The 22330-nt window shown below is 38.0% G+C and overlaps 1 protein-coding gene across 2 annotated transcripts; it reads left to right on the top strand.

Annotated features, from left to right (window-relative positions):
• The first annotated feature begins 543 nt into the window (after window positions 1-543).
• HTRA1 (HtrA serine peptidase 1) lies at window positions 544-21714 on the top strand. Of its 2 annotated transcripts, none has more exons than XM_072424075.1 (10): window positions 544-688; window positions 989-1465; window positions 5156-5255; window positions 5919-6126; window positions 14374-14568; window positions 14658-14690; window positions 16816-16930; window positions 18897-18954; window positions 19418-19513; window positions 21287-21714. In XM_072424075.1, exons 2-10 carry the CDS (start codon window positions 1018-1020, stop codon window positions 21453-21455), a joined length of 1422 nt encoding a protein of 473 aa, XP_072280176.1. In that variant the 5' UTR covers window positions 544-688; window positions 989-1017; the 3' UTR covers window positions 21456-21714. The 2 variants fall into 2 exon arrangements, with proteins under 2 accessions (XP_072280176.1, XP_072280178.1); XM_072424077.1 differs by having other exon boundaries at window positions 562-667.
• The last annotated feature ends 616 nt before the right edge of the window (window positions 21715-22330 follow it).

Genomic DNA, 22330 nt, shown 5'->3' with positions numbered 1-22330 from the left:
CTGGTCTGTCTCTGTACATTGGTATCTATTATCTTGCTCTTGTCCTCAGCTCAGTCTTGACCTGTCTTTTTACTCTTTATGTTCTTGCTCTTGTCCTCAACTCAGTCCTGGTCTTTCTCTATACTCTTTATGTCCTTGCTCTTGTCCTTAGCTTGGTCCTGGTCTGTATACATTGTTCTCTATGTTCTTGCTCTTGTCCTCAGCTCAGTCCTGGTCTTTCTCTATACTCTTTATGTTCTTGCTCTTGTCCTTGGTCTTGTTCCTTGCCTGTCCCTGCACATTGTTCTCTATTATCTTGCTCTTGTCCTCAGCTCAGCCCTGGTCTGTCTGTATACTTTTCTCCCTCTGTTCCTGCTCTTGTCCTCAGCTCTGTCCTGGGCTGACTCTGGGTCTTTGCTACTTTTTGTGTTGCTGTTGCAGGCAATGTACTATTCTCTGCACTGCCTGTGTATTGCTGTGTTCATTATCCCTGGCTGTCTGCCCTGATCTCTCAGGGGGTGGAGTATTGCTGTTTTGGGGCTTTTCCAGATAAAAGAAGCTGAATCAGTGCTGGGCTGTGAGCACAGAGAGGGGAGGCTGGACAGAAGATTGCTGGTCTCCTGGATAGGGAGAAGGACCTCTGTGCTGGACATAATAGACCTCTGCTGGGATCCATCCTCTGTGCCTGGTACACACTGACAAACTGCTGGTAACTTAACTCTGCTTTAGCATTTTGTGTATTATTTCAGAAACAGAGCCCATGTCCTGTATTCTTGTAGCAGTATTGTATTGCTGACAGTTACTTTTTTAAATTTTGCAAAAAGCAAAGTGTTCTAGTCTGTAAAATCTTTCAGTGCTTTGATTCCAGGGAATTGAAATAGTAGTTTGCTGAAGCTTAGTTCCCAATAACTTTTAGAACTGCTAATTTCCTTGCATTAAGTTGGAGTATTGGCAATTAGAACTAGAACTATATGATTGATGCTAACATCGAATGTTCATATTTTCCCAGGTGTAAATTATTCTCTGGGGTATCTGCAAATGTCTCACCCTCTAGTGCCCAGCATCCGTATTACAATGCTTTGGGTCTTGGTGGTCCTGTCCTGGGGGGTTCCTGCTGCTCTGATCCCATCACCTGGGTACCGATGTCCCGCTCGCTGTGATCCATCCTCCTGCCCACCAGCACCCACAAACTGCCCATCTGGAGAGACAGCGCTGCGCTGTGGCTGCTGTACTGTATGTGCTGCTGATGAAGGAGAAAGATGCGGAGAAGGTCCAGCAGATCCCATATGTGCCTCCGCATTGCGCTGTGTGAGAAGTGGGCTTGCAGGGGGTCCCAGGACTTGCCAATGTCCATCTCCCCAGCCTGTATGTGGGAGTGATGGAAAAACTTACAGCAACATATGCAAGTTGCAGGCAGAGAGCAAAGCTGTACAGAATTATGGATCTGCAGCCATCATCCCTATTCAGAGAGGAGATTGCCAGCAAGGTAAGAACAAGAGCAGATAGAAACAGACAGGTACTGAATATATCTTGTCATGCATTCTGATATACTGCCATTTATTTCCTGGATCTTTGTAGAACATTGTACTGTTATCTAACATGAACAACACATGGTGTAGTCTGAGTATGTAGTACCAAACCTGGTGTAGGTGTTCTGCATTAAAGACTAGAAAAAGCTGTAAAAAACTTCAAAGTAATATAACTTTTAGAACCAATCTCATTCCATTCACTGATTTATCTAGTTAGAATTTCCATTCTGCTTTAGAAGTCATCTAACAGTTTTTCTGCTGACATCGCTTCCATTTCATTAAAAAAGTTACCGCAATGATACAACAAGTCAAAATTATTCCTTCTGAAAGGAAAATGTATGTCATCTTATTACTGTGATCTGTATTCTGCTCATGCAGTATGTCAGGTTTCTAAATTGGGTATATTAGTGGTGCCTATCACACACATAGATGGTATTTCTTCTTTAGAAACAGTTGTATGAACTTCGTCTTGGCCAAAAAGAGTGGAAAAGCTATTGAGATGGTTTGCCAACTGTTGAGCAGCCAGTTTAGGAGATTAGCAGTGCACATGGCTCCAGGTCTATGCTGTGTCGTGCAGTTTTTCATACTGGCTCATTGTTAAACTACGAGTTCCTTAACCAAAGTTCAACTTCACCTGTATAGAAATAAAGGTTATTCGGTCATATAGCAGTAGGTACCTTCTGGGGTCTATGTGCAATGCCAGTTGTCCACTAAACCATTATGACATTCTGTAAACCTGGGAGTGTCTGATATGCTTGTTCAGACATCATTTTCAGACAAAGTTTTTTGGCCCATTCATTTAACTTTACGTAGTGCAGTCATTAAATGAGCATCCGGCCATTTGTATCAACTTTACCTGCATTAGAATAAAGAATTATTATAAAATTGGGCTATTACCCAGATGTAGCAGCAGGCACCCACAGATGTCTACAAACAATTCCAGTTATCCTCTATGGCATAATGACACCCAATAAACCTGGGGGTGCTTGGTAAGAGTCTATATGGTCATCAAGACGTTGCTTTGCATCTCCGTGGTCCATCCATTGAGCATCTATACCTGGCCAGTAGAAATTGCAGAAGGGAACAAGGTCAGGCATAGCTCTAGGAATGTACCCCAGAGACTTTACAAGTTGTTTGGAGAATAGGATGGTCAATGAGAGACCTTATTTTACCAGACGTAAAGCAGGACTTATTAAAACCTGAATGGATATCATAAATCTCTTGAGCAATTAGTTGGCAAATATTTACAGTCCCAGAGCAGATCCATCCCAGGTTTGCTGGGTCACCCAGGTTGTCCCACAATAGTCTATCTTTACAAGTCTTGGAAAACTTTAATAAATTCAGGCACATACTCTTGGACACACAATATAAGTACACTCAATATGTACACTCAGCACTTTACATTTATTGTTCTTTGTATTTCTTTGCATCAATAACTTTTGGGGGTGGTGCTATAATTTTTATTATCTGTATTGGTTTAGAGCAGCGGTCACCAACCTTTTCGGTCTGGCAGTCTACTAAAACTACTGGCTCCTGACCGCGTATGCGCGGGGAGCCAGGAGTCACTCAAAGGGGGAGAAACCTCCCCCATAGTGATGTCATGATTACATAACCCCGCTCACTCTCTTTACGCGGATCTGATCCTGCAATGGGGGAGTGGACGGGTTATGTCCAGGGACACAGCCCGCTCACTTCCCCGAGCCCAGAAATTGCACAGGGAACATGGTGCATGGCTCTGGCCGGTGCAACCTCCCAGCTGGGTCCTTCTTCTGACCCTGCTCGGGGGTGCACCAACCAGAGCCGCGGACCCCCAAAATTTTCTTGCGGACCACTGGTTGGCGACCACTGGTTGAGAGGACAGGCAGCAATGAGTGTGTATTTTTACAAATGGGTAACAGCTAAAGGCGTTTCATAACATTACAAGTACACATTAACTAAACCATCAGTGTTAGCCATGACCACTGTGGCCAAGATAAAGCTACCCATTATGTAGAGCCTTCCTTTACTTTTTTACAGTTGCTCTTTGGTATTTTATTAGGAGATCCTTTTTAATAAAAACTTGTATTTAATATAGAATAAATATTTACCTACAAAACAAGACATCTATTGGTTAAATTACAGTTTAACTTTTTTTCACTTTTTTGGCTAATGGTAAACCTTGTAAATAGTGTTTATGATTCATTGCATTAGTATGTTGTAGCCGGCATTCTGGTTGCCATGTTGGAACCATGGAAAGCTGGGTCCATGTGCTGTTTCCACACAAAATTATGGACAGCCGCAGACAGAAAACCAAGCCAATGAATACAGTCTGAACACTTTACAGCAGCAGGAGAACAGGGGTGACAATTTATACTTTTTGCCATTTTACTGCCATTACTTACACAGTAAAATTAATCAGAGAAGTGAAAAATATCAAATGTATATATGGGCAAAAAAAAATAACATTTACTATATATCTGCAATTCATATCAACTCTCAGAAGTTTTACCTCTTTAAAAGTGATATAAAAAAAACTTTACCTAAAGGTGAAGTATATTGCAAACATATTTTTTAGTAAAATGGTATAGGGTTAGACACTCTGCCACTTGTTTTGAATTATTTTCTTTCCAGTGACACCCACATCCTATTATTTCTCCTCCTGGTCTCACTAGAACAGGAAATAAAAGGAAACCTCCACAGTGATATAAAGAAATTCCCACTGTTACCTCCCCATAAAAATTGAGTTCTGTTGGATGTCACATTTTTTGAGTTATACTTTATGAGCCGTTTTTTCCCACAGTAAAATGTTCACATTTGTATGTTTTCTTGGACAATCTGTCTACAGCTGTTTTCAGTTACCTTTATTCTATCTTCAGAAAGTTCACACAACATTCCACGAGTCTATAAAACAAAATGCAAAACCTGACCTTACCCCAATGAGCAGAATGGATGAAGTCTTTAAAGATTCCGAACACTCAAAAGTGATGTTTTAGGAATAGGTAGAGCTCAGTGGGCACTGTATATGTCTTAGATAGACATCTCCTAATTCCAGACCTCCAGCAAAGTTTAGGTGTTCCTGTCCCTCTTGTTGTGATCAGCGCTCTTAGCTCTGGTATATAAAACAAATTTGCGATCTAACTGGGTAAGTTGGAACCCCTCATGCTGTATAAGGTGTGCGGACCTGGGAACCCAAGCTCAGATATTTTATCAATCTTTGGAAATGGGAAATCACTCCCTAACATTTACCAAAAGCAGAAATATTCCTTTGGGAGAATTAACTTTTAAAATATAGAAGTATTATGCATTGTTTGTTAAGTTGATTATGCTGTTACTTTTTGCATTATAGTATAAGAAATTGCCCTTTAAGCACTGACATGCAACACTATTCTATTTAATCTACAACCATGAATATCTCTTGCTTCAGGTCCAATCCAAATAATCACTTGGGTAAAATTCCTATTTAAAGATAAGAGCAATATGACAGCATTAAAACAAACACACATAAAAAAGTGGCAGCCAACAGCGCAGCCTGGGAAAATATATCTGGCATTTTTTTAAACATGCAAATTGAAATCTTTTTTTTTCTCTTACTGTCAGTAAATATACCCTGTTGTATTTTTTAGATGTAAAGTACTCATAACATTTGTTCACCTTTGGTTTTGTTACAGGTCAGAATGACCCAGACAGCCCTCGCTATAAATATAACTTCATCGCTGATGTGGTGGAGAAGATCGCTCCAGCTGTCGTGCATATCGAGCTGTTTCGCCTGTAAATATCAGCCGCTTTGTGTTGTGCAATTTGGTTCAATTGAGGTTGTACTAACCACAAGTGTTGTGCATGATGTATTGGTTTAGTAACCATATGGAATAGGTTGACCTTGGGGCTAACAATTTATATGTTGTGTGTAAAAAGAGCCTGACATCTACAGTACACACATCAGTTCATTATGCAATATTTCTATCTATCTATCTATCTATCTATCTATCTATCTATCTATCTATCTCTATCTATCTATCATATATATATTCATGTTCTGGCTATCGTATTTATTTTAACTCTGGTTGATTGCTCCACTTACCTGGAGTTGCATAAGATAATACAATTTCATTATTCGTTATTAAACTTTTTCTAGCACCTCTAGTTTTCTCCATTTTTATAAATCAGCTGCAGACTTGATTTACCAATTTCAAAGTTTGATGCAAATTAGGCAATGTGCCGCTGGCTGGCTGAAATAACTGATCAGTATTTTTGATGGGCTTGCAAACAAATGTAAAAAAATCCTGGCAAATAAATAGGATCATGTGAGTAGATTGGGCAAAATACCAGCATAACAGAATATTTATTTACTTGCTCAACTCTATCAGCTATATAATAATGTGTTTCTTGTGTCATAGGGAATTCTATCTTCTTACAAACAATCATTGTGTCTAGGTTCTCTTTTTTTGGAAAGCGTGAAGTCCCATCAGCCAGCGGATCTGGTTTTATAGTTTCAGAAGATGGGTTGATTCTTACTAACGCCCATGTGGTGACAAACAAGCAAAGGCTGAAAGTAGAGAGGAGTGATGGATCCACATATGATGCCAAAATAATAGATGTGGATGAAAAAGCTGATATTGCACTCATCAAAATCAAGCCAAAGGTATTTCTCATCTTTCATACTTTTTACACTTTTAACACTGAAACGACCTTTAACAACTACCATAAAATGAGTGAACATTAAGAACTTGTACATTAGGAAAATCTACTTCTATGACAGTTTTGTAAATATGCAAGGAAAAGTATATTTGCAATCTATAGAACTGAATCACTACTAGATAAGTCTTTGGTCAATATAAAAAATATTTAATAACTACACTTAAAGTCTGCATTGTTCTTATTCCTAATTAATAGCTAATTCTATTGGCAAATGTACTGGTGAATATATTGAATTATAAGAGATCTATTGAAACAAGTAGTGAAATCCACCATTGCCATATGATGCCACAGATACTCTCAGAACCCGACCAGCTACAAATTTTGCCATTTTGGATTCTTTATATATAGTAGTAGTCACATACAACTCGACTTGTTCTTGTAATGAAAACCTTTCACAGCTTTCCATTCTTCGGTGTAATACCCCAGCCTTTATATATACACAGCACAAACACCATGGAATGTGATAGATACTGCAGATGTTAATTGTCCATGACCAGGTAGTGTGAAATTTGTTAGACCACCCTGTTTTATTAACATATTCCCATTCATGGTATCAGAAAGTCTCCAAAGGTGTCAAAACTTCCCATTATATGGATGAATGTGTGAATTTTACCATATCGCCCTTCCCTGTTCAGAGATGGTTGTTCCAATTTAGATGGTCCCTTTTACAATTTCTGCAAACCAATGTCCTCTCTGAAAGCTGATGGGATGCCTAAAAACATATTACAATATGCTAAGCTTTTTTTGTACTGTTTCCCGCTCAGTGCACATTGTAAGAGAAATACACTATAATAGGAAGCAATAGTTGAGCTAAAGCAAATGCATTATAAAACACTCCAGCAACACATCATGAGCTGAATAAATGCTGGACCGGAGAATTCTGTAACAGGCGGGGAGACAATGGAGTTCTCTGGAACTGAATGACCATGCAGTCATTTGACTGCACTGATATTTACCTGCGAGCCAGTAATAATGTCAGCTTCTGCAAGTACCCCAACAGTACTGTGTTTTCTAATCAGAGAGAGATGAGAGGACAACTATGGAGTCACCCAGGCTTATGGCTAAGAGTCAATGCTGAAGGGCAGAATGGGTTACGTTAGTATTGTGCATATGAAGTTTATATGTTAATTTATATATTTATATAGTGTGGACATCATGGTTGTGTTACTGTCTCCCAGAGGAGCTCACAGTCCAAGTCATCACTATAGTTTTGGACCAATTGGTGGGGAGGCCAATTAAATGACCAGTATATTTTTATCTTCCAGAATCTATTTGTACTATTTCTGTACAAGCTCCTCCTGATTTATCAAAAGTTTGTAATTTACGACCCTACAACCAATTTCAGACAGTTGTTGGTTAATTTGATTTTTTTGAATATAATAAATATTTGAGATCTATCTGCAGATTATTATTAGAATTTAGGCAAGCTGATCCAAAAATTTTAATCTTTCACAACATGTAATTTATGGTTGATTTTGAATTGTATTTTGGATCCATATCTCCTAGAAGTATCTGTTTTTTTTAGGATTCACTTCCACCACTGATTGTGGGATATAAGCCTTCTGGATTTATTAATGCCTATAATTAATTCTTCCTTCTGCCTACAAAACATTAATTCTGCTATTGGCAGCCACACACCTTGAGTGAATGATACATTGCCCTAAGGGCTTAACTGTTGGCAAGGTGTTCTTTCCTTTAAAGCTTTTTACTTTTTCTACACCCTTGGCAATTAAAATATTTATTTCATCAGACCGCAATACTTGGTTCCAAAATAAATGTGCATTTGGGACTTGTATCGCATACTTCTTGTATCATGTTGGTACATTTTACACAACATATTCTGCAAGTAAACTGTCTATGGGTGCATGGGGATAATACTATAATATAATAAAATTAAGGGAAACCTAATTTGAGAAATATAAGGTTATTTTCTGCCTTTCTTGGCTGTTGTGCCAATCCCATGATTTCAAAAATGTCAGACTAATGTTAAAAATTCCATTTTTACATTCTTACTCTGGACCAGTGTCTCCATAAGTGTAGAATAAATCTGAATTTGATCAGCATTATGATCAGTTTTAATATTTCAGCACTGGTTTCATATACATTCTTCTACAGCATTATGGTCTTCATATGAAATGTGTAAGAGCAGATGTTGATAGAACATAAAGACATGACTATAGGGTCTCAAACCTTGCACACCTCAACTCATATCTTGATAATCACCATTTGTCTTCACCACAAGTCATGAACCATGGTGATTGGAGTTAGTTACCTGTGTAATTTAGGAAGCACCTTGGGTAAGTGGAAAAGATCTTCCGAACAAGACTAGTATAATATGATTAACTACTACTAGCTATACCATACTTGTAAAAAAGTATTAAACTCTTTGAAATCGTTGAACATTTTTCCACTCCAGCCACATTTGTCAGAAAGCAGTTCTTATTGCTGTTGAGTTTTCAAAGCCATGGAATGCCCAGCCCTTTCTGTTTTTTTGGAAGCTATCTGTAGATGTGCACATTGGGATCCAAATGGATGAGATATCTAATTGGCATTGTGGCCATCACAAATTACCTGCAAGCTCTTAAGCCTGGTCTCCAAATAGTCGTGGCTTTCTGCTTACCAAATATGCGGTAACAAGGATTGAAATGTTTCGAAAATGAAAATTCCTTTAAGCCTACTAAAGCCTTAATTGAACAAGTCAAATTCTGGCTTTGATGGGGACAAGATAACCCTCTAATGTTAACTAAATTTATATTATTAATATTATTATATTATTATTAATAATAAACATTATTTATATAGCATCAACATATTAGGCAGAGTTGTACAATACACATTATGCAGCACATTAAATAGGGTTGCAAATGATAGAAGACAATACAATGGTTCTAGACCTTCAATGGGGCCGCCCCCCCAATATACATAAGTTTTTTTTTGCAGCACAAAATGTTTGTATTAATAATACAACAAAATGAAAAGAACATTTTTCAAAGTTCAAAGTACATACACTGTATAATCATTTGGACATAGTAAACTCAAAATGGTATAAGTGCCAGATCAATAACAGCGTCTCACACCCGATGCGTTTCACCGCTTAGGCTTCCTCAGGGGATACGTAGAGCGTGCTGTACGAAATGTATGCTCATAGGATGTTTCTACAACATAGTTTGCCAGACTTGTGCTTGATCCAGGATATTTGTCGGTTTCGAGTGGGTTGCTTGGAGTAGCACTGACAGATATCAAATTGGTGTTAGATCCAAAGGCATCAGTACTACGGTATGTAGAAGAAGAAGAATACAATGCAAGGTTGTGTCCTGTCGGGAGCAGCAAGGAGTGCTGTGTCCGCATAGCCCGAGATTTTCATTGATTTCAGATCTGTACATTGAGATAGTTACAGGGTCAATTCCATGTTTCTAAATCCTTTCTTTAATCACCTTCCTTTATTGTATATGTACATGTCAGATCACTGCCATAGCATATCGCCATGTCCAGCTAAAATGCTAATAAATTCCATAGCTCACATCAAAAAATTACAATGTGTTGCTTTACCTATATAATGTTATCCATGTTTCCAAGCATTTCTGTTTAATAGGTTTGTCTGGTTTCCTTTTAAGGTGAACTTTACATGTAATGTAACACTGTGTACTGTAAAATCTATAGAAATGAAACGTGTCGTCAGTGCTTACATCTCTTTTTTAATTTAGGAGTTAACAAGAGTAATGAAATTTTATAAAGAATGTTCATTTAGTCCGATTTATAGTGCTTACTTAGAGCAGTGAAAGAAAAAAGTTCTTTAGACTTCTGGTAGTTAATCTTTTTCTTACATGTTAATATTTTATGTGTTCCTCATTTCTTTTTTCTTTTGATTCTTTATATTAAATCATGCTGACACAAGATTTTTTAAGGGAAATATCCCTTGGTGATGTCAAAGGCCACACAAGAGGCTCCATATTTAATTTGTATAAATTGTCATTGTCAGTGGCAGCTCTGAATTTGCTGGAGCTGCTGTTATCACATCCAAGGTGGTGTGGCATTGAGCAATTTCCCTGGGATTTTGGTTGTCTATGCAGGGTAGATTTTTAATCAATGCAACATATTCTTAAGGGCAGCACAGTGGCTCAGGGGTTAGCACTCCTGCCTTTGCAGCGCTGGGTCCCAGGTTCCAATCTTGGCCAGGACACTATCTGCATGGAGTTTGCAGATAGTCTCCATGTCCACACAGACATGGAGTTTGTCTGTGTGGTTTACATACCAAAAACATGCAGTTAGGTTGATTGGCTTCCCCTCAAAATTGACATATGACTGTGGTTAGGACATTAGATTGTGAGCTCCTTTGAGGGACAGTTAGTGACTCAATTGTTGACTTTATACAGCACTGTGTAATATGATGGTGCTATATAAATACTGTGTATTATTAAGGGACAATTATTGTATAAATGAATGGTTAGGCAAAGCTCAACCTCTGCTAGGTTCTTCCTGTGCCTTGTTTGCAATGTCTCTCCCTCTTTGGGACAGAAAGTAAGGTATAATATCCTAAGTGGTAACATAGACACCCATATAACCTGCTGCAAATTCATATCTTTCCCCTTCTATCCAAAAAAGGTTTTTTGTTGCAAAAATTATTATTTGTAATTCAAAGATTTTATTGAAAAATTTTCAGGAGTAAGTTACAGTAGTTGTTATAAACAAAAACACATATGTAACGATATAACAAAACAAAATATTCCACACGTTTACAAAATAAAACTTCTTGTATACGGTAACAACAAATACAAATACATTCTCTTCAGTCAGATATATTTTAAAATAACAAAATCTCAATGAAACTGGAATGACATATAAACAGTTGTTTATGAGAGTAAAAAAGAGCACCCATAGTCCAAAATACAAAATATGACATCAAAACAAACATAAAAAAAAAGGAATAGCATGACAACTATTCAAGCGGAAACAAAATATTAATTATAGTATTGTCACATGTGCAGAACTGTTGGTATTATTTGGAATAATTGTGACATTAACTGTGCAATATTTATCGTTGTAAACGAACGACAAACGACCGGTCGTCCGATAATTGTTAACAAAAAAAGTGCACAACGACTGGCCAACGACGCCAATGAACGAGGAATGTTGCTGGAAACGAACAACCGCCTTGGCGGATCTGATTGGGCGCCGATCGTTCACTATCTATTGTGTGTACGGTCGTTCAGCGATCGTGGATTGTTCTATGATACACTTTCTCCTGTACATGTCACTTCCTGCATCATTCAAACGATCCTATCTAGTGTGTGTACATTATTGGTGGATTTGAACAATTGTATTGTTACAGCATGTACAGAATTGTGCACAATTGGATCGTTCAAAATAATTGTTGATCGGTCCCTAATCGTTCGACAATTATTGCACGTGTGTACGTAGCCATAGTGATAAACAGACCTATGAGAACACATTTCCATGTAACGATTGCCAACATTTCCTTACATTTTCGTCATTAAAATTCCTAATGAACACATGGATTATTTCTTCCCAGTGCCAGACTCAGTTTTAGTGTACAAATAAGTAGACAGATTTATTTCAACATGTAAGGACACAGCTGTGAATGATTCACTTTGACTCATCACTCTTAGTCCCTATCATTTCAGCAAAAAGATTTTAAGCTTTTGCTTGTAAATAAAAACAATTCAAACCAGAGGCATGACTAGGCCAAGAACGCAATATGTGGTCGATGCTCCTCCTAATAAAAGCAAGAGTGACACATCCACCAAGGAACCTCCCTTTATATTGTTATGGCATGGCCATAAATCAGGGTTGAAATTGTACTTTTTAATGTATGAAATGACACCCATTTACTCCTTCCCAAGTGTCAGCAAATCTTAAGAGATAATATGCTTAGTGTTTCTAGTAAATGTCTCCTTTATTTAGATGTTTGGTAGCTCTTATTACTCACAGCCAGTTGTTTTGGGCTGAAAGCAATGACAGGTATTTAAGTATGAAGATTGACTGTGTGTCCTGATGGTGTGTCCTTGCGCTGTGCACTTTTGCTTGTGATTTAGGCAATACAATGAAGCAAGCGGAGTTATGAGAACAATATGTGTATTTTAATGAAATTTGTGTTGCTGTGCAACAATGACATGTGGAAGAACAACACCTTTTTCTAATTATTCATTACTTTTAAAAAACTTTTTAGAATACTAAGACTATATTATATGCTCAGATTCTCCTAGAATTATCTGATTATTTTTTAAAAAATTGGCTTAAATGCTAGGGTTGAATTTGGAGCATACTACATACACTTAGGTTCTTCGCCAGGTTTTCGGCATCTCTGGACTGTGCACTTACAATTATCAACATATGGTAAGAGACATCTGTAACACAGCCCTGTTATATGTCATACAAATCTGCTTGTCATCTTCTAAAAGAGACTCTTCAGCAACTTAAACCATTCTTTTTTAAACTTTTTACCTCTGAGGAACCCTTGAAAATATATTCTCAGGGTACCCCTTCTAAAATCAATTTATTGGGGTTCAGTGGGAAAAGTCTCTTACATTATTGGCCAGTGAAAAATCAACATCATTAGAATCATGCATCTGTCAGCACCAAGTGGTGTTGGCCCCAAAACCATGCAGGTATCATCAAGTAGGAGGTCAATCGGCCACAAATCAAGGAACCTCTAGCAATTTTTTGAGGAACCCTGGCTGGGAATCTCTGATATAATTCGACTTTGCTATGTAGCCACCTCAGAGCTCAAATTGACTTATTATGTTGTTACCTAACAATATAAAATCATTGCAAAGCTGATGCAATGTTGCTATTTTCAAGATATGGTTGCCACATGTGTTCTGAAACAAAGGCTTTACAAACTCTTGAAGTTTTTTGTTTGTTGTAGTAAAAATAGTACACACTTTTGCACTACCCATCTTTTTAAGTTGATATTGATTTTCTAATTTTGATAACATTTTTGCTATTGGGTTTAATGCAAGCATGTAAAAGGAAATTTAAATTAGTATGCTATATGACAAGGCTCTTATGCCAAGGGGGTCCTTTTTCAGATTTTCACATATCCGCACTGCGAGGGGCTATGCAAATCACACCACAGGTATGCACATGTTGCTCTTTGCTTATCTGGTGCAGTTCTTCTTCGAGAGGAGCAAAAGCAACCGCTCAGGAACTGCCCTGTAAATTAAATGCAACCGTACCACAACCATGTGCAAACGTATCCAAAAATGTACAAAGTTTCCAACTGCTCCTATACAATTGAATGGGAGTGGTTGGGAGCACAGTTTAGAATGTGACACAATGCTGTGGTTGACCTCAAGTCAGCAATGAGCTTCAGAATTCCCAACATATTCTCATGGTCTTTTTGTTATAATTTCTGCAATGTAACATTTTCCCTCCAATACCTTTACATTTGTTAAGTGTTACCAGGTAGGGTTCATACTAAATGAAAATCATATTAAATGGAATACTGTAGAAATCCTTACTAATTTGATATGTGTTTGTTGTCACACTGTGTGTGATAGTTGTTTTTTTGTTGTACAGGTAATACATGGGATAGGGACTGTTGGTTTGTTCTTAAGTTGAATTTGTATGCAAGTTGGAACAGGTACATTATTTTAATAAATGCAATAAGGACAGATGTTTGTCTCAAAATATTATTAGGTAGTGTGGTGTCAGTTACTGTATACAATCCTCACTGTGAGTTAATCACAAACAAAGCATAAAACAAAGCAAAAAAAACAAAACAAAAAATGATGGATCCTAGAGCAAACTGTGCTTTGATATTCAAAAAGAAACAACTGCAGAGTTTGTCTTCATCAATAAAGAGTTACAGGCTGATGCAGAAGAGCTCAGTCTCAGCTGTGTTTAGCAAAAGATTTCTGCAAGTCATGCGAACCGGCCCCCCACCCCCCTATCAAGCCTCTGTCCTGCACACGAATGAGCAGGGAAACCTGTTCCTATCTAGGAGTTGTCCTTATGTTAGATGTCCTTAACTCGGGGACTACCTGTATTATAATTTTTTGAGCCTTTGAGTGCAAGTGTTGTTATGTTGTACCACCTTGTTTCACACAGTTAGGTCATGCATTCCATGTGCATATTCTTTAGCTGACCTTGGATATCTTTTAATGATAATTTTATTATATGATAATATATATAAAAAATATAATCCAGTAAGCCTTTATATTTTCCACAGGGGAAGCTTCCTGTGTTGCTCTTAGGTCGATCGGAAGATCTTCGCCCTGGTGAGTTTGTTGTGGCTATTGGAAGTCCGTTCTCTTTGCAGAATACGGTGACCACAGGTATTGTAAGCACAGCACAACGTGGAGGCAAAGAACTGGGCCTGAGGAACTCTGATATGGACTACATCCAGACCGACGCTATCATTAATGTGAGTGCTTTGTACTTGTTGCACCTTCTTAGTATTTGCCGTAACATGCTAATTATGAGTCTAACAGAATGTATTTGTTTGTCTTGCAGTATGGTAACTCAGGAGGTCCTCTTGTGAACTTGGTAAGAGCTCTCTGCCTGCAGGTACTGCTTGTATGTGTAGATAAATGATGTGCTGTCAGAACATGTTAACTTATGGAGCTGGCAAGAGGTTAGCCGTCCCGGCATTTCAATACTGCGTGACTCACAATTGTGTGGTTGTCAGGACTCTCAGAGGGTGGTGGTGTTACTGACTGACTAACCCTCCACACATGTAAGTGCTCAATAGATCTAAACTTTGTGGTTGTTTAGTCATTAGGGAAATTAAACTTTCTACTGACATGTATAATTTTAGAAATCTGGGCAGTAAATCGTCATGTGTCAGAAGTGTTGCAAAAATAACGATAAATTAGTAAGTGATTGAGAGCTTGACAAGCCTAAAACAATACATTACCAAAAAGAAATATTTATAGTACACAATGTATGTAATGATACATATATGTCAGTGGGCAGACATAGTACAGCACATGGTCATTGGCTGCAGACATGATACAGGCATGAATAAAGACTTGCTGCAGATGACAGTCGTGCAATTATTATTATTATTATTGATAAACTATATTTCTATAGCACCAAGATATTATACAGTGATGTACAATAAATAGGGGTTGCAAATGACAGACAGATACAGACAGTGACACAGGAGGAGGAGAGGACCCTGCCCAGAAGAGCTTACAATCTAAGAATACAATACGGTCATGTTAGAAGAGACTGCTAAAGAGTACAGTTATTTAAACTCTTTTACAAATCAATACTCCCGCATATGTTCTTTCTGCAGCTTCTGTTGCTTTTCTGATATCCCAGGGAAAATGGAATAGATGGCAGTTTGTTTCATGATATATACTGATTAGATCTGAGTAAGAAAGGAACGTTTTGTGCTTGAAACCCGAATGCTGCACAACAACACCTACAAAAGAGCCACCAAATAAAAAAGAACTAATAATGCAATCCAATTTAATCCCAGACCACAGCCATACATAATTAACAGTCTCAGGTCTTTTTTTTTGGTGTGGGGGGGGTCAATTATTCTAACTGCATGTTTTTGGGATGTGGCCAGAGGAAATCCATGCAAACAAGGGGCACTATAACATATAAGTTCACTTTAGAGAGGGATTTGATTAGAAATACATGACATCTGGTATGGAATTCATTGATTTGATTTATCTTCCAGCATTTCCCGTCACATCAGTGCCTCAGTCAGATTTGATAAGCACGGTGGTCAGTCTTATAATCGGTTATGCATTATTTTACTTCTTGCTAACAAAGACATGTATAGATCAACTCAGCCCTTTTTTTGGGTAGGGGTCAGTAGCTAAAAAAAGCAAGTCCAGGGGTCTTTAAAAGAATCTATTTTTTGAATATGGTTCAACTAAACAATACCATTGTCCAAGAATTGGGAGACATGGAGGCAATCCTATAAGTAGTCACTAGTTTTCCCATGCATACTTTTCTGTAGTATTTTTTTTTACATATTTTATCATCAGAGTTATTGTTTTTCCATTTTTAAATATGGTGGCTATAGAATGCCCTAGGTGTCCCTATGTAATATGGTATCCAGAGTATGTGTTTTGAATATATAGTTATGAATATTAAGTATCTCTTAATATTAATTTACATAATTTTTTTTTTTGCTAATATTTTTCTCTTGTTTGTCCTTGACTTCAAAGTCTTTCATTGCCAGCTGGTAATACAGAATCTTCCCTGCCCTATAAATCATCATTCACTCACTTCCTAAGTTCATTTCTGGCTTGGCATTTATCAGATTTGTGATCATATCGTGGTGGATTGCTGGAGGATTTTCAGATGTTTATGCAGTGAATGGATGTTTTAGATGTTACGCCTGGAACACAATTAAAAGTCTTCTGCTTGTGTTTAGTCGGAAACTCAAAGGCTCATAGGGAAGGTGTGAGATATGGAACACAAAGGAACATTTTATCACTTGACACAATGTTTAAATCATCAGTTTAATTCTTTCTAAAAGCATGCTCATGGACATTGTTGGACATTGCTATTATTAAGGCGTGCTCTCTGGAAGTTTATAACTTGCAAGCTGTCATCTAAAAATGTTATTTCCATCAGGCAGGATAGTGTTTCATATCTACTTGCCAAGGACATTTCATTAACCGGACTTTTCCTCTTTTCACCACAGGACGGTGAAGTGATCGGAATAAACACGCTTAAAGTCACTGCTGGCATCTCCTTTGCTATCCCATCTGATAAAATCCGCAAATTTCTTGCCGAGTCACACAGCAGGCAATCCGCAGGTGAATGTGAAGCCGCTATCTTTCCCTATGTGTGCTTTCAGTGAATAGTCGTCTTTTTATTATCCCTGAATACATCGGAATATGCCAGTCTGCCCATTTGCTGGCTTGTGGCTTGAATGTAAATAAACGGACAGGCAGGTTTATTAAAGGGTGGTTATTAACTCACTGCAAAGCAATAACAGTCCCACACACGTTGTAATCTACCCCACTGGCACCAGCAATGATGTCAGATCAGCACTTTGCCCACAAATTATACCAACTCATGTTTTTGGACACCACATCAACAAACACATTAAAAGGTGGAATCAGTGACTATATGTCAGATTTGAATGATGAACCCCACATGTAGCAATTAAATTTAACTGCTTTAATCTCAACACATATTCAGATGGTACATTTACAAATTGACCCAAGTTCCCAAATGGGCAATACCATGCCCTGCCCAATCCATTAATAGGCAACTGCGTGGCCCTTCTCTGGCTACTGCTATTTGGTAAATTAATTTTAAAAGGAAACACTTACAAAAAAGAAAGCATATATAGCACATGGTCCAAAAGGCTAGGGTATGGCATATATAAAGGTAATTTTACAACATTTCTAATTTAATTGGTTAGTCTGTTGATGACACTTGGAGTTAAGAGAGAGGTAAGATCCTCTGTACCAGCTGCCTGAATCTATGCTGACAACAAGTGCTGTCCAGTGGGACATTAAATTACACATTTACAATGAATATATGGGAGCTACTTACCTGGCAAATAATTTTTAATTTTGGCCACCCACTCCTGAGATATACTGGTACACAAATCTGGCAGGCAGCATGACCATGTTGATCACCACTACTGCAATTTTTCAGTACAGCTCCTCAGTTTGTGATTGGTCAAGAAAGGACCCCCTCAGGTTGTGTTTGGACAGGAAATGAACAAACTTTATCATGTTCTTTCCTGTACTGTACTGAACATTGATTATCCAACAGTTGACCCAAAGGAGACTCTAAACTCTCAAAGAAATAGGATACAGATATCTCGCTTGTGTAAATTTACTATGTCAAAAAAAAAGAGAAGAGAAAAGAAAAGACAGACTTTTTTGTTAAAGTTATTTAGAGATGGTCCTACTAAGTTATTTCCTCAACTAGACATTGTCCTCCTATGCTGATCAGTAACCAGTGAGCCCGTGTTAAACATGGCACACAGGGTCATGGTTATTTTTTGTAAATGTTTGTCTCGGTGCCGGACGCATTTCACTTAAGTGGCTTCCTCAGGAGATTTGGAGACCAAAGTTGAAGGTTGGCTGGGATTATACAGGTGTTACAATAGATCAGTGGAAATCTATTGCATGGATTGCAATGGTAACACTTGCTTCTTAAATATTAAATATTTGGAGGTACGGTAGAGATCTCCACTTATGTATGTGGACCTTCCCAGATATGTTGACATTTTTATATATACGTTTGATATGTATTGGTATCCAGAGCCTTTAAACTCACAGGGCAATTATTGAGAAAGAAAAAAAAATCTATCTTAAGCAGTATAGTTTGAATGTGGAAGTTCGTCCGTTGGTGGGTAGTGGGAAAGACTGCTCTGGATACAATGCATATCAAACTTTTTTTAAGAATATCAAAATAATGCTTGCTGTGCTTTCTGGATATTGGTCACTAGGTAGAAGAATGAGCCTTAGTTATAGTGAGCATTGAAGAACTCTCTGCCCTGGAAATTGAATGTATCCAAATGAAAAGCAAAAAAGGCTGAATTAACAGGCAGAAAATGTATAACTGGAACCCTAGACACTGGGAGTTTCTTTAAGATTCATAAACAGTAATATGGTGATCAGCTACTCAGGTGACTCTACATTTCAGATATAATATATTTTACTATATTCACTTAAAATTTTACATCATTCGTTTATTTTGATACACACATGTATGTATAAAGAGAAATAGTATATTCTCTAACTGGAATCTATTTTGCAGGTCAAGCAGCTAAGAGGAAAAAGTACCTGGGCATAAGGATGCTGTCAGTGACTTCTGGGTAAGATTTACAATGACAAAATAAAAGGGGCATTTTGTATAGATTTTATTCTGTGAATTGTACACTACTTTAGAATTTAGAATAGGGCTGTAAGCCCCATAGCCCTGTGTATGCTCCAAGTTACAAATCCTATAGAGTAAGCAATTATGAGTTAGGACATTAAGGTTTGTTAACTAATTGCAAACCAGATTTTACAAATATTTCATACAAAATTATTTTTTTTGTTATCTAGTCAAGTATATCATTTGAATTATTCATGACTACCAATTATTGTTTGATATAGAGTAGGTATGTTACATCTCTGGCCCGCAGAGCTGTCATGATTTTATTACTGATTGTCCCAGTTTTAGAATAAAAGGAATGCATGAGTCTCCTACCTGCCAGATAGCTGACATCTAAGGCAAAGCCGTCATTGATGTATGATCTGATAGTAGTTTGATGTGTAACACTATTCTCATTACAGAAAAGTAAAGGAGCTAAGGGAGCAGCTGAAAGATTTCCCTAATGTGACCTCCGGAGCTTATATTGTAGAAGTGATTCCAGATACTCCAGCAGAAGAGTAAGTGGAGCTCATAATGGGCTTTGTTTTTGTTCTTTTCCAGAAAATACAACAAAAAAGGTTCAGAATAACTGTAGATAGGCTTTTGTGGGTAATTTTGATCTTGTTCCTGATTAACATGAAAAAGTGATTCTTCCTAACTGCATCTCCTAAAGAAGACATGGGTTATTTAAACAAAGCAAAAGTTGAAAAAAAAATCATGAGGTTACTTTTTGTGAAAAACAAGTCACAATAATAATTAAATATATGAACCTGAACTCTGTGCAAACTGCAAAGTCGTCTGTGGCCCTATCTCCCTATTAGCCCCAAACTCTGAGCCTTAAAAGTGCCCTGAGCCCAGCTATACATCTGGCATCGTGCCATGGGACAACTTGGTTGGCTCGGTGGTTGGCACACTGGCCTTACAGTGCTAGGTCCCAGGTTCAAATTTCGACCAGGACACTTTCTGCAAAGAGTTTGTATGTTCTTCCTGTGTTTGCATGAGTTTCCTCCCACATCCCAAAAAACATACAGTTAGGAACATTAGATTTTAAGCCTCTTTGAGAGACTGTGATATGACTATGGACTTTGTAAAGCATTGCATATTATGTCAGCACTATATAAATATAAGTAAACATTAAATTATCCCAAGTATTGCCTGCAGCATTGAGGCAGTAAACTCTATACCTTAGCAAACCAAAGATCATTTTCACATGCAGGTTTTCTTAATTAACTTATGCATTTGTCATCATATCCTCAGTTTAAATTGCCCATGGTTGTGACAGGTTCTCTTTAATACTGTTACTGTTCTAGGATAACCCAGCATAGTATGAATAATGCAGATTGCAAGGTACATATATGCCATCTGCTGATGATATAAATTATTGTAGCTTGACAATTTATTGCTTTTGCTTTGCTTAAACTTATATTGACATATAGATTTATATTTTTGGATTGTATTAGGTTATGGTTAAAATGACTAGACATAAGCACATATAGATTTCCTGATTGTATATAAAGCAACATATTAAAAGGGGTTATGACTGTGGAAACAAATGATGTAGGGCACATATGCATTTTTTCACATTTGGTTCTTTTAAAAAATGAGTGAATCAACTTTTACTCAGGATTCAAACACTTAATAACTCAATCGAAACTTTTATTTTAAGTGATTTCCAATTGGCTGGAAGTTTGCCTAATTTTCTGACTAAAACGTTGGAAAGGATGTGGTCGCCATCTAGTGACTGGAGAAGTGTACTGCTGTCCCACTGTTCTCTAATATAGAACTCTCATATGCTTGGAGAATGGTGTACCTTATAGGTAAAGGGTGCAGAATTAGGCTATGTACACACGTGCAATAATTGTCGTCCCAACTACTAACAACTGCACAATTCATGAACGAGTGCTGTACATACAGCACTGTTCGGCTCTATAGAGAGGGGAGGGGGAGAACTAAAGAGCGGCATCTCACTGCGCTCTTCCCCTCTTCACTTCCATTACGATCATTCCTTCATCGTCTGTGGATCCGCCAGGATGGTCGTTCGGATGATGGACGACGAACGCTGTACACATGCCAGTTTCTCATCCGATATTGGCATTGAGCTGATTATTGGACGAGAACCATTGCACGTGTGTACCCAGCTTTAGATTGGGGATTGTCATCTGGTAAGCACTGGACCAAGGCCTTACAGCTATATACCAATGAGCATTTATGATGAGCACATATTGACTGATGCTTTCTTTAATTTATTCTCATTTATTAAGTCTTTGTGCCTTTCATTGTCTGTTTTCTAGGGCCGGCCTGAAGGAGAGCGATGTAATTATTAGCATTGGCAATCAAGCAGTGACCTCCAGCAACGATGTCAGTGAGGCCATTAAACAAGAAGGGCCCCTGCGTATGGTAGTACGAAGAGGAAATGAGGATGTGGTCATCACAGTGACACCCAAAGAAATCAATTTATAATGGAAGCAGTGAGCTGGTTTCATAGGTCTTCCAATAATAGAAATACATCTAGACACTGCCTGTCAGAGGACACTGTATATAAGCACTGAGTATCAATGTGCCTCAGCCAGGAGAACCCCCTTTTATTTCTGAACCCTCACCCATACCTCTTCCCAACACCCGCTATGTGTCCTATCCCAAACTATCATTCTGGATGCTGTGTCTTAACTGGACAAAAAGAAGAAATGGTAAAATAAATGGTGATTTTGGAGAACCCGTGGATTATGTGGATTGCATTTTTTAAAGCTTGTTTCTTAAGTTTTGCTCTAAAATGTTGTTCATGTTTGTTTTGTATTTTAATTGCATATGATGCAAAAATGATGTATGCCACCAGTTTGCTATGGGATTGTCGAATGATATATACGATCCTGTAGATTAGGAGGCTTAACAGCACACTGAGCAGTGGTCGCCAACCTTTTCAGACCTACAGGCCACTAAATGCTCAGACTCTGAACAACGCGGGGAGCCGTGTGTCACTCAAAGGGGAAGAAACTTCCCCCATATTGATGTCATGGTGCCAGAACCAGCCCACTCTCCCATCATGGGTCTGAGCCTGCAATGGGAGAGTGGGATTGGTAGTGTCCAGAGACCCAACCTGCCCACCACCCTGATCCTGTGATCCATACAAGGGACATGACCACCAAAATTTTCTTGTGGACCACCGGTTGGTGACCACTGACATAGCCCTGTTATAAAGCCACTGACCCTAACCATTTTCATCTAAGAAAGCAATGCCTACATTTTTCTATGGCCAATATGGATAAGAATTTGGTTAAACTTGATATGGCCAATTTGGATAAAAAATATATCCTTTATAGCCACAAGGGTCCTTTAAA

The sequence above is a fragment of the Pyxicephalus adspersus genome, chromosome 10 (genome assembly GCF_032062135.1).
Source record: "Pyxicephalus adspersus chromosome 10, UCB_Pads_2.0, whole genome shotgun sequence".
Lineage (NCBI taxonomy): Eukaryota > Metazoa > Chordata > Amphibia > Anura > Pyxicephalidae > Pyxicephalus > Pyxicephalus adspersus.
This window is presented reverse-complemented; position numbering and strand designations above follow the sequence as displayed.